The 17,815-nt window shown below is 41.9% G+C and overlaps 2 protein-coding genes across 4 annotated transcripts in view; one reads left to right on the top strand and one right to left on the bottom strand.

Moving 5' to 3' along the window:
- FBXO9 (F-box protein 9) overlaps window positions 1-6,493 on the bottom strand; it is a 30,742-nt gene extending 24,249 nt beyond the window's left edge. Inside the window, exons 1-3 of one of the 3 annotated variants that reach the window (XM_036248507.1) lie at window positions 6,261-6,493; window positions 2,812-2,895; window positions 28-183 (exon numbers count right to left, since the gene is read on the bottom strand). In XM_036248507.1, coding sequence (XP_036104400.1) covers window positions 28-183; window positions 2,812-2,895; window positions 6,261-6,263 — 243 coding nt within the window. In that variant the 5' untranslated portion in view covers window positions 6,264-6,493. Of the gene's footprint in view, window positions 1-27; window positions 184-2,811; window positions 2,896-5,792; window positions 5,880-5,917; window positions 6,121-6,260 lie in introns of those variants that run through there. The other 2 variants (XM_036248508.1, XM_036248509.1) reach the window with 2 other exon arrangements.
- A 4,425-nt stretch (window positions 6,494-10,918) lies between these two features.
- Window positions 10,919-17,815, top strand: part of CILK1 (ciliogenesis associated kinase 1) — a 53,183-nt gene continuing 46,286 nt past the window's right edge. Inside the window, exon 1 of the mRNA XM_036249215.1 lies at window positions 10,919-11,109. The gene's annotated coding sequence lies outside the window, so the exon portion shown is untranslated. The remainder of the gene's footprint in view (window positions 11,110-17,815) is intronic.

The following is a 17,815-nucleotide window of genomic DNA, read 5'->3' as shown; positions in this document are numbered from 1 at the left end:
TCCAAGCATAATGTCCATAATACTTAACTTTTCTTCTTTTGCCAGTTCTTGCTTTCCTTTGGTATCCGCTGCTTTCAGAAAAGAGCCCCTCGCTGCTCTGCAAGATCGAGTTTCTAAGTTGCCAGAGCTTACACCTGGGGCAAGTTCAAACATCCACTGAGCTCGGAACATCTGGAGTTGTGCCTAGGGGAGAAATATATTTTAGGATTCATCTAGAAAGAGTAACTCAACTTGGGAACAATCTGTCAATAGGTTATTTTGTATATAACCTAACACCAGAAAACAGTCTTTTAAATTACTAACACCATTAAACACATAGTCTACAATAATTTTCTGCTTAAAACTTTAAAGAAATCATGAAAATTTGCCTAAAGTAAGATTGTCTATACCAGAAAAATCTAATGGTATGGGAAAACCAAAGTTTAATTAGAATAAAAAATATAAGCCATCACTTAGGGACTGAACTTAGATGCTTTCAAACATTTGTTTCCTTGGAATACATCATCCAGTAGATGTTAAGAGTGATGCTAAAAATTCTGTACACAAGCCCATAGTATTTAACAACCATTCTCTTTTTTAATGAGAAAATATTTGTTATAATACGTTATCATTAAATTTTTGAAAAATCTAGGATAAGCGAAGTCCCCGTGTGGCGGACTGTGCTGTGCTGCCCAGCTCCCCTTTCAGGAATAAAGCACTGATTGCCCTGACTGCTGGGACAGCAAGTGAAAAGCGGCCCTCAGCTGTCAGCCCTTTGGGGGTATTGCCTCAGCAAGATCATATTCCCTCCTCCCAGGTGATTCCTAGTCAATGCTATATCAATGAAAGTAATCAGGAACTGAAAAAGCCAAGCTCTCAAAGGTTATTTATTCCACCCTCAGAACTTCCTCGGGAATAACTAAGGAGGTCCACTAAGACTGCACAGCAGCTCAACTACCCCCAACTCCAGCTTCCCTCCTTCCCTTTGAGGTGACAACACAGTTCTATACCTTGACTGTGGCGATCCCAAGAGCAACGTTCTTAATGTCCATTAGATGATGCATTCCAAATAAATATTATAAAGGTTATGAATTCAGTAAGATGCACTTAACAAATTATAATGAATATTTTTCTATTTCAATGCACAAAGATTTACCCCATCCTTTTACATGGCTTCAGTGGTCCTGGCTGGTTTGGCTCAGCGGTTAGAGCATTGGCCTGAGGACTGAAGAAGAGTTGTGGGTTTGGTTCCGGTCAAGGGCACATACTGGGGTTGCAGGTTTAATCCTCAGCTCTGGTAGGGATTGCTTAGGAGGCAACCAATTGATGTATCTCTCACATCAATGTTTCTCTCTCTCTCTCTTCCTCCCTTCTACTCTATCTAACAGTCAACAGAAAAATATCCTTGGGTGAAGATTAATAAAAAAAAAAAAAAAAAAAAAAGTAAAATAAATAAATGGCTGCAGTGTATTTCACTGTATAGACGCATTGTTACTTAAAACAAGTGATGGATATTTAGGTTGTATTCCATTTTCCATATAAACAATGCTACAATAAACATTTTTGTATACGTATATTTATTCACTTTCCCCATTACAGTGGAATTTTGGTTCTTGAACCTACTTTGTCCCAGAAAGCTGTTTGAAAACCAAATCATTTTTCCCATTAGAAATAATGTAAATTGAATTAATCCGTTCCAGACCCCCAAATGATTCCGTTTTAACCTTTCTTATATACAGTACATGTCTAATGTACTGTTTAATCTATAAACACTTTAAAAACAAAAAGGATATAAAATGTAAATGAAAATTTAAAAAGAAAATGAAATGTACTGTAAAAATGAAAATTTAATAAGCACCAAAAGCAAAATAACATGAAAATATTCACAGTACTGAATATTAACAATGTGAGATATTTAACAATATGAGGTTTGGTGGTAAACTGACTCATACTCATGCATTCTCTCCTTTGTCACCTGAGAGATGCATGACTGATCACACAGGTATCAGCATGAAGTGGTTGTCAGGTTAGAAGCAAATTATTCAAGATGGGAGACATTCAAGAACCGAGGTCTTATTGTATTTCTTTAGGATTAATTTCCTGGAAGTACAATTGCTGATTCAAAGGAAATGCATGTTTCTCATTTTGACCCATATTGCTACTCTGCCTCCCAAAAAAGTTGTAGTAATTTACATTTTCATGTACATTGCATGAATGTTCTCAGAACCTGGATGGCAATGGGCATTATTCACCAAACTGATCATTTTTAAAAAATTAATTAGAGATTTAATTTGTATTTTTTAAATTATTAATGAGGCTAATTATTTTTTCAAATGCTTAACAGCCATTTATATTATTTTTTCCATTAGTTGTCCATGCGTATCTTTCTACCTTGTGTTCCTCTTGCATTTAATTTATAAGGATATCCTATATACTGAGGGTATCAATCCTCTGCCCATAGGTGGTAAGTAGTTTTTACAGCTAATTATTTCTCTTTTGACAGATTTATGATGTCTTTCACTATAAATAGGTTTTAAAATTTTTGGTGGTCAAATATGTCAGTCTTTTTCTTTGCAGTAATGGGTTTTAAGTGATGCTTAAGCCTACATTTGAACACTTTAAACCCACATACCGAACTACATTGCAGCAATTACTGATACATCTTTTTACAGAAAAAGAAATCAATAGCATAGTTATAATTTAAGCATTCTATAAACCAGTATGAAAATACAGTTAAATTCAATGCAAATAAACCTATAAATCTTCAGTTATGACCAACTGCTGCTTATGTATGGAATGCAATGGAATTAAATATACAATGAAGAAACATGCCTGCAGATCTGTTTCAGCAGGGCTTTCATTTTCATCATCATCTGTTCTGATCATATCAGAATGACAGTCTTCCTCAGCTTCTGCCTGAGGGAGAATAAAAGCAAAATAATAATCAACATCAGTTTCTCTTTGAAATCTACATCTCTTATTCAGCTCCTTGCCCAATGAAATATATAGTTGCTTTTCTATAGATACTTTCTTCATGGTTAGTTTAATGATTCCCATAAAAAAACCTGATACTCTTTTTGTTGTTGCTGCTAATCCTCCCTCGAAGATATTTTTCCATTGACTTTTAGAGAGAGGGATGGAGAGAAAGAAAAACACCAGTGTCAGAGAGACACATTGATTGTTGCCTCCCACACAACCCTGATCGGGCTGGAGATTGAACCTGCAACCCAGGTATGTGCCCTTGATCAAAATCGAACCCATGACCCTTTGGTCTGTGGGCTGACGCTCTAACCACTGAGCTAAACCAGCAAGGGCTGATACTTTAATTTTTTAATACAGTAAAATAAACAACTTCACTAAGCTCCAGATTAAAATGCTTTGGTAGGAGGTTAAAAAGAACAATTTTGCTTTGGAAAATAACATTTAATTGTGGTACACAGTTCAGCAAATAGTTATTATTTCAGGGATCACTTAAAAGACAATGTATAATCCATATACAGATGTCCCTTTTAAATAATGGCACATTATTATGTGAATATGACTTTTTTGTTTGTTAATATTTTAAATGTTCTAGAAAAGCTTATAAATCAGAGACATATAATAGTGTTTTTTGTAAAGAAGCCCCTTTTATTTTATTTGTTTTGTAAATCCAGATTTTTATAGGTGGGATTAATTTAAATGGATTAAAACAGAACTAGAATGACTGCACAGCTTGGAGCTTAATAGAAGTCTCAGATCAGTTTCCTTTCATTTTATCCTTTTGTTCTCAATAAATGTTGGCAAAATTAAACTGAACCCTACCTTCCAGTGAAGATGTTGCCTAGATTCAGTCTGTTAAGTAATAGACCTATTAGCAAATGGGACTTGCTTAATACTTTTTGTGTTCAGTCCTATAAAGAAATGTGGCAATCCGGGAAATGACCTTGAAGGTTAGTTAGAAAAAATAATAAAACCTATTTAATTTTACTTATTCCAAAGATGGTAAATTTTACAACTGCCAATTTTAGTTGTAATTTGTTTCCAGAAAAACATATTTTTATTAGCACATATCTTTGAATACAGCAACCCGACATATACTTGCACTACTTTATAGTGCAACATAAATAAGCCTTGCTTCCTATCTTATCTCTGCCAACCAGACTTCAAGCAGAGGTGCCTTTAAGACTTGAACCAGTTAGTATATGTAAAGTGCCTGGCACACTGTATAAGCTAAATGAGTGAAGAAATAAATGAGAGAGGCTAAAACTCAGATTTCCAGAAAACAGGAAACTAAGCATTGATGAATTGTCAAATACATTTTTTTTTTAGTCTTTAAGCTAGAAGCTTTCCATACTAAGAACATCACTAATGAGAAAATACACAATAAAGAACTTTGAATTTATAAGTCCCATTGAGAAATGTACTTCTCTAAGAGTCTGCTTTTATTACTGTAAACTCTAAGTCCAGCTAATTACAAGGGAATCTGAGTTCCCTAGGGTATCCTCTTAGTAACAGCCTTCTCTACCTCTTGCCTAGTGGTCATACTAAACTGATTTCAAGAGCTTCCCTTGCTCTCTCCAGTTCCATGTTCTAGCATATGCTGCTTGAATGATGGCTGGAATGACTGCTCCTTCTCCCTCACTTTCTTCCTCACTAGGCTACTCAGCCTTCAAGATTCAGCTCAGGAATCATCCCAGTAGGAAGCATTTTCGGATCCTTTTAATTGCCTCTTTTGTTTTCCCATTACACTTGTGCTTGTATCATGGCATTTAGACTTGTATTGAGATTATTCTTGTCCCCTTGCTAGTTAGTGCATTAGGAACAGGATTCATCTTTTCAACCTTAGAAGACCAAACACATTGCTTGATTCATAGTAAAGGTCTGTGCCAACCTCAACTGTCTCATCTCTAAAGAGACGCTGTTGGATCTGGTGACCTCTAAAGTCTCTTTTCCTATGTGACATTCTGATTAAAAGTTTACCACAAATCACCTTACAGGTTTGGTTATACTGAAGATTTAGTATTGTACTAGCACTATGCCACGCTGATAATAGGTGCTCCAAAAAAACTGGTTGAATTAACAAATAAAATGCCATATAACGCATATCTCAAGAATGAGGAAACAGGACACCTAAAATACAGACAGCATCTTTCTTCTTCCCTGAGCTCCTGTGTTATAATTGAGTTTTAATCCATTATTAGTTTGATTTTGACATTATGACAAAAACAAGAAACTATCAATTTGGGGTTTTACTACATTTTCAATTCAAATACCACGTGAAGTAAGCAAGTCCTCAGCTGCCACCTGGAGGTTTTCACTTTATTGTTCCTAATTGAGTTTGACCTAAACTTCACCTTTCACTTGAGTAGCTCATGTCTTCATCATTTTACTGTTTTACACGTGGGATTAATGAAAATAAAAAGTACTTAATTAATCCTGGTCAGAGAACTACTTCTGAAACTTTAGGGGCATAGTTAATTACTGCTTTTCCTATCCTCCAGATTAATAAAATAAATTCATTCAGCCACTTATTTATTCAATAAATATTTGAGCGTCTACTGTAAGCTAATTCGTTTGGTAGCATTTCACCCTTGATTAATGCAACCTTCGAGATTAATTTCTCGGATGGATAATTTATTCGAAGCCAAAGAGAGGCAGCAGAGGGGACCTGCATATTCCAGCCTGCGACAGACCAATAGAAGTGGCGTTGTCCATTTCTGCAGCTTAGCTCACTCACTCTCTCCATCTGGACCTCCCCGCCGTGAGGTGAGGCATAATCCCCTTGACCCCACGCCGCCAGGACCGCCGGCCAACATCCTATCCAGGGCACTCACGAGTCACCGGCAGGTGTCCTAAACCCAGGCCTCCGGGTGGGCACGGTTTTGCAGAGGGGGAGCAATCAACAAGTGCCTCCGCGGGCCAAGGCTCCCTTCGGATTTCAGATGCTGCGACGGCTCACCTCAATCTATGCTCAATGCGTCTGATAAAATCCCCCGAAGGGAGCGAGATTGGCCGTGTCTAATGCGAGTCGAGAAGAGGCATTTTTCTCGGCCGTCCTGCAAACCCACTCTCTTCACATCGAGTCCCGCTGGGGGTTCAGCAAGGAAGCAAGCTCGGGGAGTGGTCGGGGCTGGCACCCCCTCCACTCCTCCTCTGGCCAGAGGTCCCATAATGGGTAGCGGCGGTGCAGCTCTCACCGCTGGCGGCCCTGGCCGCCCCCTCGGGGCTCCTCCCCCAGGCCCGGCCCCTCCAGCACCCCGCACCCCGCCTCGCAGAATCCCCCTGCCCCCTCCTCAGGTTACCATGCTGGCGGGCCGGCCGGCCGCGGACGAGGGGCTCTCCGCGCCCCCTCTGCACCGTCCCCCGAGGAGGTGTGCTGGGTGTCTGGGTGTCTACTTCTGCCTGTCTACTGCAGGGGGGCTTAGCAGAGTTCTCGGTCGGAGAAGCGCACCAGGCAGCGGCAGTAACTGCGGGCCCGGCGTACGGCAGCCATCTTCGCGGGATAGAGGGCCAGATCGGGGCGCGCTGGAGCGGCGGCCGGGGACACGGGGAGTGGAGAGACACCCGTTGCCAGCGGAGGCCGAGGACTGTGCGAGAACCAGAGCGTCGGCCCGACCGAAGACCCCACGCGCCGCGGCAGAGCTAACCCCTCTGCTGCAGAAACCTGCGCCGCCGCACCGAGCATGCGCAGTGCGCCGCCGCCGCCTGCGTGCGCCTCACCGCTCGTTGGCCCGACGCGTGCCGCCTACTGGAAGATGAGGGGGCGTGGGCCTACTGTGTGCGCGAGGCCCAAGCGGGCGTTAGGTCGTCGGTTTGCCGAACCCCCCGACTCAGCCCACTTACTCGGCTCAGTGAACACTTATGCAAACTTGCAAAACCATTATCTCAAAAATGTAACTCAAATTAAGGGTTGAGACCCGATGGCAAGTAGCCCTAATGGGCATCAACTAGGTGTTCGAGGCTGTCCCGCGGCGACTCTGGCCGGAGGGCCACTCCAGAAATGCAGGGACACTATGCAACTCCACTACATCATAGGTTGTCGTAACGACTAAACTTTTTAAAGCACGGGTCTAGCGATTGAGTAAAAAATGAGTTTAGGGGAGCGGCAAGGGGACTGGAAACTCAGCCACCGCAAGGAAGGTCTCACTACAGATCCCATCATGCCCCGGGGGGAGGACGCGCTCCCCACCAAGGCCTGGAAACCTGGTTCTGCCCACACGGCGCCCGCAAGACTTTCTGGGATTTGTAGTCCGCTGTTCCGGCACAGAGCCTCGAACTTGCACACGGTACTCGCCCCACCTGTTAAAGACCAAACACCTCATTTCACTTCTGCAGGCACTCTTATTTTTTCAGGCAATATATTATTTACACATTGTTTTAAATACGGAACTTTGCATGCTTTATGAAAACCTACAGTCATGTAGCCTCTTACCTTCTTCATTCAGCAAACATTAAGAAGTTTCTAGTTTCTGTTATGTACCAGGTATTAATAGTCATTGGGATTCCAAGACCCTACTGTCAACGAGTTCACCGAGTTTAAATCTCTTATCCATTATCTTATTCTGGAGATCTTAGAATCTTGGGCAGAAACATGAAGGCAAAAAAGGAGAGGGGGTAGAATAGTAAGCTACAATATGGAAGCGCAACTGCTGTCTTAACATTGGGATCCTCCCTTCCAATGGGTGTTTTTAGTTGCACCCTAAATCAGCCACCTATAAAAAATGCCCTCATGTTTAATGGAGGACCAAAGTTCAACAGTTTTTAAAAGAGACTCTAAGGCTTAGATCTTTTAAGGATGATTTTCCTCCCAATGATCTCTTTAAAAGGATTTTGAAATTTAAATCTGGAGGAAAGATTAGATGTAAGAATTTATAATAGGAGAAAATGATATGCGACTCATGAATACAAAAGATCAGTTTTGCAAATGAAGAATGAGGTATTGAAATATTTTCAGAACTCTTTCATCAAACGTGTTGAGATTTTGGTCAATTAGAAGAGATGATTTCTATTTTTCGAGCAAATAAGCAAAGTTTAATGAAGTAAAAATTAGTATTTGTGATGATAAATTGAGCACACATATTTTATTAAAACACTGTTAGGATTCATTGCTACTAATTTTCTATATAAGATCAGTATCCACTAGACCTCTTTACAGGGTTGTATTGTCACCAGACATGAAACCGCAGAGGGCGTCTGCTTCAGGCCAGTCTGTAGTGTTTGAATTCTCAACTTTGTGCAGGAAAAATTTCACAACATGAGTCCAGGTGATTTTCAGAGTATGTTTATTAAAGCTTGGGAAGAGTGAAACAAAGAAAGGACTTAAAGGTAAAAGAAGCAACAGGAGAGAGTCAAGGTGGGGCCGCTGTGGATCCCTAGAACCATTATAGGAAAGAAGTGAGCAAAGGTGGGTCTTCTGTTAGCTCACTGGGAAGTAAAAGTCACAGTATAGAAGTGAGCAGAGGCAGGGATACTTTTAGCCCACTGGACAGTCAGAAAAAAAGGGGGCTTTGGAAACAGGTTTGGTAAGCCTGGGCCAACCTGCCACTGCCCACTGCTTCTTGGTTGCAAGTCTCACAGGGAGACTTAGAGTTTAGGAGAAAAAAAGTAAAAAGTTCATTCTGTGCTCTAGAGTGAGCCTGCACTGGGTCTTTGTCTTAAGGGATTTTATCTTTTTTTCTAAGGTTGAGAATCTTAGGGGAGGGTAGAATATTTATCAGCGTTCTAGTTGCATTTTTTTTCTTTATTGATTTAGAGAGAGGAAGTGAGAGAGTGCGAGAGAGAAACATCAATGAGAGAGAACATCAATTGGTCGCCTCCTGCATGCTCCCCACTGGGGATTTGGCCCATGAACCTGGGCTTGTGCCCTGACTGGGAATCAAACCAGTGATCTCTTGGTGCATGGGTTGATGCTCAACCATTGAGCCACACCAGCTGGGCTCCAGTTGCATTTTTAATATGCTTATGAATTCAAATGAGGGTGTAGGGGAGTTTGGGATTATTCTTTTTTTTTTTCTTTTTCAATTTTTACTTTTCTTATTTTTTAGTGTCATTTTTTTTTTTTTCCAAATCTTTATTGTTGGATGTAAAATGTATTACAGATGTTCCACATTTTTCCCCCATTGACCCCCTCCTCCCGGGATTATTCTTTGGTTGGCTTTACTGTTTTACTTTTTTCTTGGGTCTGGCTCTAATTGGTTTTGTTGTTGTTGTTATTTGTTCCCCTGACTTCATCTGCCCTTGGGTTTGGCTGGCACAAATGGCATTAATTGGGTCTCTGTCCTCTATCTACCCACCAGTGTGATTTAAGCTATGTATTATTCTCTGGTTAGGGAAGAGAGGTATAAACCATTTGCTCTCAAGTGTCCTTAGTTGGGGAAAATAAAGTTTTTCAATCCACTAGCTGGCTGTAAATTGTTCAGATTGTTTGGCCTTGTTTAATTATCTTGTCTGTTTCCCCATTCCACTTGCCCAGGAATTTTCCTAGCTTCTTATCATCTTGCCTCAGTATTAGCTCATGTTACAGTTACAGGGTTGTAATTTTCCCTGAGGCTAGAAAAACTGACTAACCCATTTACTAGCCCTAGGTAGACTTGTTTGGACAACTGAATTTGACTAAAATTGACCATTTTAGATACTTTAAATATTAGTTTTCATGTGAGTAGCATAAAATTTATTTCCCTGTCATTTCATTGATAATGGTTTTCAGTTCCCATTCGCCATATGGTTTGTGTGTTATATAGGTAAACACAAAGGTAGATAAGTGTTATATATTTGCCAGGTGGCCTGATGACCCTTTCCCATTTAGGACAGGAAGTCTAAGAAAACTTAACTGTCTTATTCTTGTAGGTTTCTTCAACAGGAGCAAGAGGAGAGAGGGAGTCAGAACCCTTGTACAAATTCTTTAGGAAAAAACAATCTGTCTTCAGTTCTTAGAATTCAAAAATAAAAATAGTGAAGAAAACTGATATGGTGATGAGCTCAGGAATTTAAACTCAGAGAAAGATCCACAGTGTGTAAAAGGTTATTGATTTATGAATTACAATTGTGTTGCTTAGGGAAATGTGGTCCCCTAACCAGCACCAGAATTCTGGCGACAGGATCCAGAAATCTTGTTTTAAAAAACCCTCCAGTTGATTCTGATGTCTCCAAGTAAAGTTTGAGAACCGTTGGCTTGGGGCAATTATATAAATTTAAATTGAGGATCTTGAAGCAATTTTTTTTTTCAAAGCACTTCAGAGCCAATATTTATATGGATGATTTAAGATACTCTCTACAATACAAGTTAACGTGTTTAAAAAGCGTTAAATGTTAGATTTCATGTAGTAACTAGTTACAGAGGACAGTTGTGTAGAGCATACCTAGTCTGTTTCCCACCTGGATAACAATCCAGTCTTTCAAACTACAGTTGCTAATATAAAGACTTTTACAGTTCAAATGAACGCTAACAGGCAAACAGTTGCGTCCTTATGTGAAACATTTTTATTGTGATAAAATATATTTAACATTTGCCATCTTAACCATTTTCAGTGTATAATTCAGTGGCACTGATTTCCTTCACAATGTCTTGCAACCTCAGTTATGTTTATTTTCAAACCAGGAAAGAATGTTTTCACCATGATTACCTGTAATGAAATGTTCTCAGAGCATGCATGCACGGCCACCATTTCTACATCTTGATACGTGATGCAGCCCAGCTGCAGTAAGGCGTGCGTTTGGAGCTGTGGCCGCACTCACGGTCAGCCGGCCCAGGGGTCCCTGGGCTCTGTCCGGCCCCAGCCGAGACTGGAGGCGAGCGCAGCGGCTCTGCGCCCCGGGCGCGCTGCACGCGGTGCAGGGACGCGCAGGGCCAGCGAGGGGAGCTGCAGGGTAACTTTTCCCAGGGAAAGCGGCCCGTCGTCCCCACTAGAAGCCTCCCTGCCTTTTGTTTGTTTTCCTGCTGGAGGCTGGAGAGCGGCCGGGTTCCTGCTGCTCTACCATGCGCCACGCGGCCCGTGCGACTCGCCGGACCTCCCGGGCGTCCCTGCACCGATGCCTTGGCCTCTCCTAGCAGCATCGCCCCCTTTCTCAGTTCCCGAGCGGGCTGCTGCGCCCCACTCGCCGAGGAGCTGCGCTCACCGCAGGGGCGGGCCCCCGCCTGTGTTCGCCGCGCCAGTAAGTGGGGTCAGGGATTAGGGGCTTCTGCCGGGCGACCTGTCACCCGGGGTGATGGACCGGAGCTGCGGAAGGACCCCTGTCCGGTGGCCCCTTGAATGATCGGAGCGGGAGGGAGAGGTTAACCGGTTGTAGTTGCTCTGCGCGGTCATGTGGGTCTCTCCCTCTTGGCATGAAAACTCCCGTTTCCTTGGAGTCTGAAAGATTTTGATGGGTGTTTACCTTGCAGCGTTAAAGAGGGGAAAGAATCGTGTCTGATTTGAAGCCCTTTAGTGGGATGCGGAGGACTTGCTCTAGGAATTTTCCTGACTAGGCCTTTGGCTGTCCCGCAAGGGGTCTGAACAAGAATCCTCACACATTTATGTGCAACCATTTTTCACTGGGTTTCTTTCTGCTCTGATTTCTTTCCTACTAACGTGAGTACATGTTAGGAGAAGGATGTTGAAGGATTTTCCAGAACAAGAGTTTCTTTTGCAATGCACCTTTTAAAGTTTGACTTTGACACTAACATTGAGGGTTTATACTTTTAAATAAAAAGTAGTGTGATGCATTCTTGTGCAGAAAAGAGGATTCATTTTCACTTACAACTAAATGAAGATCTGCTTTTGCTAAAGCTTGACTGTGCTGAGAGGATACCACCTTGAATTTTGCATGCGGGGCTAGATTTCTCTAAGGTTTTGGCACTTGTGTTTTTTATTTTGTGCTGGACCACTCTATAGCAATAGAAGTTTAATAGCTACAGTTTTCATTTCTCACATTTTCAATTGAGTGGGCTTCCTGGATGTGCCCCAGTAGTGAATTGTACTATTGCTGGATATAAAATTAAAATGAGCTTTAAATTTATGTCATCAACATATAAATAATTAAGAAGGATTTGTGTCTCAACCACATCCTGTGCTAGGAGTTAATGTATGCATAAATATGCACATTTGAAATAGTTTCTGAACAAAGCGCTACAATTTGGTACAGAATCTTCAAGGCCTTCCTATCTATCTGAGGACCAGTAATTGTAAAAACACTAAGAAGTGGGTGCAGAAATGAGAGCTGTTGCTGGGATTCTTTATGTAAAACGATATCCTCCACCAGGGCCCTCTCCCTAAGGTCCAGCCCTCTACCGTGACCCTGCCCACTTTTTATTTACCCTCGCTCCACATTGCTTTGTCCCCCATCTCCAGAGTCAAAACTGGTGCTTGGGCAGGAGTGGGCAATCATATTTCTAAATGAGAGCAGTTTAGTTTTAGATGATGGAGGGATGTGTTGGAAGGCTGATGGAGCCTGTCTGAGTAGGCAGAGGTCTGTGGGAACTCAGCATTTAGTCACAAAGAAATGTTTTTTTCTCAGTGACGTTTCCTACCTACAGACTATATATACATGAGCTACCAGGAGAAAGAACAGGCCTTTTGGGAGGAGTTATTTGTTAACTGTTCACCATCATCCAAGCCCATTTGTTTTATTCTCTTTGCTTTTTGAGGTTTCCAGTAAAGGTGGAAAGCATGTTCATAATGAACCTTTGGAATGATCTGTAATGATCTTTTCCTTCCTCCTTTATATCAATGAGTCATCAAGACCTTTGAAACTTGATGCATATAGATCCCTTCTTCCATGTTTTAATCCAGAACCTCACCCTTCCTCTCCTGTAGACTGGAGCAGCCTTTTAGCTAACCTCCCTAGCCTGGCTCTTCGTAAGGCCTCAGTAAGTATTTGCTGAATGAATGAATGAATGAATGAATGAATGAGATGCTCCCCTTTCTGGAATCTTCAGCATTCCTTGTTTGTCTAAACTCACACTTTTATTTAAACTATCACTTCCTTATGCTGCTCCTTGCCTTGTCACATGCAGTTCCTCTCCCTTCTCTAAAATAATTTGTCTGATTTTTCAAGGACTTTCATAATCAGGCCTCATCCCTCATATCTAAATCTTATGTTCAGTTTAGCATACACCTGTGTGTTCTATGGGTTTGGTCTTCTTGCTATCCTGCTAAAGGGGCCAGGCTCGCCCTAGAAACTCCCTCCCTTCTCTCCACTCTCCTGTGAAAATATTAAATCTTACCCATCTTCTGTGGAGCAGCCTAAGTTCCTCTTTCTTTAAAGTCTTAAGATACTTGTTTTTTTTTTTTTTTTTTAGCCCTTCCTTATACTGGCTGTACTAAACTCTAATTGGTTTAAGCTATTTTAAGCCTCTTTAGGGCAGGAGCCATATTTTATGCATGGTAATGTGGCATTGTGGGCTTTGGAGTTAGGCAAAATTGAGGTCAGGGCCTGGCTCATTTTTTACTCATGTGACCTTGTGGGATTCTCCAGCATTAGTCCTCGCATATGTAAACTAGGGTAAATGCTTTCCCTGGCTAATTGTAAAGATGGTCTAGTGCCTAAATAGTGCCTGGCAGAGACCTGAACATGTTGCAAATATTTGGTTGATGTTTGTTGATTGACTTGTAGATCACAAGTTATGGCTCAGCCTGGCGGCCCAGAGCGTGAGCAATCATGTCGTGAAGCTTAGTGAGTATTATCCTGCCCTTACTTAAAATGGCTTGAGCTTAGGTTATTCCTGGCTCTGCTTCTGGGATCTATTGCTGTTTTTCCATCTGAACCTTGCCAGGAACACTACTGTCTTTTAATTTTTTTTTTTTAACTGCTTCTCTTGAGGCAAGCTCCTCCATTTCATTTTGCAGGAACTTGCTGAGTTGGAGTTTTACCTCACTTGCCTTTCTATTTTTCTGTTTGTGGGGTATGTATGAGGGTATGTGTTTATGGCAGGACCACTTGCATAGAGCTTTCTTGGCAGATTTCTGGGTATAGTGACCTTTCTGTATATGTTGATCTGTCAGCCTGTGAGTAGTGTCTCACTTAGTTGCAAATTCTGTCATCAGCAGTCTGACAAACACGGTGTTCTGAGAAGGGCCTCTGACTAGAGTGTCAGAAATCTGCCATCTGTGGACCTCAGTGTTGTGGCTGGTGTGCTCGGCTGGCAGAAAGTGCAGACAGAGCTGTGTGCGGGACAAGTGACACATATTGTTTGGGGTGATAGTGTAACCTTGTCCTAAGGTGTGCTGTGCTTACCTTTGAAACACAGTTTTAACTTTGTTATCAATCACACATGTTCTAGAAAATCACTCCGTAAAAATAATTTAGTGAAGCAAATTATTTTCTGGGGAAAATTACATGAAAATGCTAAGAAAGTGTTGCTGCAGGAAGGAATCAGATGCCTTTACTTGCAGCCAAAGAGGAAGTTAAAGAAGCAGCATGGGTTCCCCCCAAGATGGTGAGGAAGGTTGATATAGGCATTCACACTCAATTTCTGCGCCTAGCGAGGTGCTGTCCGATGGCAGGAAAATATTACCACTCAACAGATCCTAGAAAGGTACTCAATCCAGGTGGAAAGCTTCCATTCCTGATTTCTTTCCAAGGAAACCGAAGCATCCTTGCTCATTGAGTAAATGCCTGATGCACTGTGCTTTGAAAGTCGAAACCTTCGAAGAAAGAGTGTTTGTGATCAGACTTGCTGGTGCAGCTGGAATCAAATTCTGTGTGCGCTGACTTGTGAAGTTGTCTCAGTTTGAAGAAAGCACTCTTCCGAGATCTGCCACTTCTTAATATGTGGTTCAGAATTTGCAATACATTCATATACTTAAAATTTTTTTTTCTTTATTGATTTTAGAGAGAGAGGAAGGGAGAAGGAGAGAGAGATAGAAATATTGATGAGAAGGACATCGACTGGCCACCTCCTGCATGCCACCCACTGGGGATTTGGCCCACAAGTTGGGCATGTGCCCTGACCGGAAATCGAACTGGCAACCTCTTGGTGCATGGGTCAACGCTCAACTGCTGAGCCACACCGGCCAGGCTACATTAATATACTTTTTACAAAAGGGCAAGTGTGAGCATTTGATACATCTTTAATAGAATATTAAAATATTTCTTGCCCTGATCAGGTAGCCCAGTTGGTTGGAACATTGTCCCATATACCAAAAAGTTGCAGGTTCAATCCCCGGTCAGGGTGTTTATGGAAGGCAACCTATCGATGTTTTTCCCTCTCTCTCTCTCTTCCTTCCTCTTGCTCTAAAGATCAATAAAAACATATCCTCAGTGAAGATTAAGGAAAAATAAATAAATAAAATGTTTCTTATTCACACATGAACACATAGGCTACTCGGAAAATAACAAGGATTCTATTTCTATTAGCTGGATCTCTGGAGGTCATCTGTAAAGTGAGGGTGTTGGGGGATGATTAAGGTCCCTTACAGGAAATAAAATCTCATGTTATAGTCTGAAGTTCCCTCCACGTTCTGCTGTGCCGTTGAACTGAGGTCCTAGTGAGCTCAGCTTTCAATCTATACTAGCATTGTTATATATTATCTTACTTTAACGTTTTCCTAGATTTTAACTTGGTCATTCTAACTCAGGTTTTTTAAATGGAAGGGCCACAGGAGTGGCTCACATTTCATGTGGTGTCTTTCCACCACATGGTGGGCTCGTGGTAGCTACTTGATAAATGAAGAGTGATGGCCGAGAACTTGAGAGCCACGTATTTTGGTGGAAAGATCAATATGGGTAATTTTTTACCTTTCTGTGGATGTTGTATGACCTGTGATAAAGTGCTGATAACATGTGACGGCCCTCATGGTTACGATAAAAGATAATGTCCCAGAAACCCCCCCAAAAAAACAAAAACAGTGTTGTGGGGTGTAATGTGTTCAACTACATACTTGACCCTATCATGAAAGTTACTATCTGTATGACTTGCAGTTCTCCAACGACAATAAGTAATGCTTTTGTGATCTTGGATACTGCCTTTGTTCACTTTGAAAGTGGATTTATCGAAGGTAGATTTAACTTAGACTAAACTAAGTGAGAAAAAAGTAAGGTATATGTGCTTACATGTTATCTTAGCTGTTAAAAAGCATGTTTTCCTAAATTAGTGGGAAAGTTTTTAGAAGGATTCATAATTTTTGTGCCCTAATCCCTATACAGGTGTCCAATTTTGCAAATAAGGGCGTGAGGGGGGGTGGGATAGCAGTGGGAGTAGGGTTGGTGACACAGGAAAATCACCTGTAGGCAAATGACCATTTACAAACCTGTAAGTCATTCAGTCATTCATTTATTCATTCAACAGATCTTTCTTGTGAGCACTTATTTATTCCAGGTACTCCTCTAGGTGCTGGGAATACAGTTGTGAATATAAAATTTCTGCCTTCACATTGCTTATATTCTAGGCATAAACACAAATCATACATGTGCAGTTGGCCCTTGTTTATCGCGGTTAATCAGTTCCAGACTCTACTGCGATAAATGAATTTCTGCAAAGTAGGATTCAAATACTATACTATATTTGAAAAAACCGCGATAGAGTGAAGCCGGGAAAGTCGAAACGCGAAGTGGCGAGGGACTGTAACCCTGTAACCCTGTAACCCAGGGCTAAATGAGGGTTCTGTGAAGACGGCTAAAGTGTTTCTCTTTACTTGCAGGATTTCCTCTGTTCCAGGGGTCCACACACTGTGCCCTGCAGGCATATCCTGCCTGCTGCCGGTTTTTGTAAATAGAGTTGTCCTGGAACACAGCTGTGCCCGTTCATCTCCCCATTGTCTCCCCATTGTCTCGGGCTGCTTTTGTCCACAATGGCAGAATTGAGTAATTGGGACAGAGACTTACAGCCTAAAATATTTACTGGCCCTTCACAGAAAAGTTTGCTGACCCCTGCTGTGTATTATTTTTTACATTATCCTTTACTTCTTTGATCCATTTTATTGATTTGTTTGTTGTTATACATGATAGGGAATCAGGTTACATTAAAGTGAGCTGAGTTTAAAGGTGCTGTAATATTTGCATAGCTCTTGAATACAGGGCGGGGCAGAAGTAGGCTTGCAGTTGTGAATGTGGGAAACATAGACTTTATTGTTGTATTATTGTTTATTAATTATTGTATTATTTTCCATACACATGACTGTAAACCTACTTTTGCCCCACCCTGTACAGATGTTCTCACTCACTCACCCCGTCTTCACCACACCCTACCCCGCCCACCCTTACAACATGGGGTGTCAGTCAGGCAAACAGCTGGAACTTGGACTGTGGCCACCTCGACAGCCTTCGGTAAACACGAGGACTGTCACCCTAGTTCACCCAGTTTCATACAAGTGAGGGTAAAGGTATTCTTCCTCCAGCTCCTCGACATTTTGCTGTCCTTCAGTTCTCCAACACTCCCCAAAAGCCACATAGAATGGTGGGTCCTCGTTCAGAAATACTCTGCAGGCGATTGAAGACCGTTTCATTAAGGTCCGGGCACTAGCACCGTTTGGTATTGCAGGAGAAGCAATGGGAAGTTGTGGACCCTTCTCAGGGGTAACGGGCCCTGGTGCATGGGGAGTTCTTTTCTCAGAAACTGGGATTGATTGAGCAGAGGGAGGTCAAGGCCTGGGGCAGTTTCTGGGGAATGGAGGAGACACACCAGAGAACTGATTTCCTTCTCCTGGCTTGCTGGCTGATGCTATAGTTGAAGGCACCTGTAATGCGCTCCTTTGTCAAGCCAAATTAGAGCAACTTCCACATAAAGAATGTTCTTTAGGCCTTGTAGCTGCAGCCTCCAATACAGAAAAACGCATTCGTCCAAGAGGCAAGATGCTTAGAGAACGTTTCTGCTAAAATAGATATAGGCAGAAGAATTGGGCTCCAGAGAGAAAAATCTGAACACATGTACTCTTTCTAGTAA

The sequence above is a fragment of the Molossus molossus genome, unplaced genomic scaffold (assembly GCF_014108415.1).
Source record: "Molossus molossus isolate mMolMol1 unplaced genomic scaffold, mMolMol1.p scaffold_m16_p_8, whole genome shotgun sequence".
Classification (NCBI taxonomy): Eukaryota; Metazoa; Chordata; class Mammalia; order Chiroptera; family Molossidae; genus Molossus; species Molossus molossus.
This window is presented reverse-complemented; position numbering and strand designations above follow the sequence as displayed.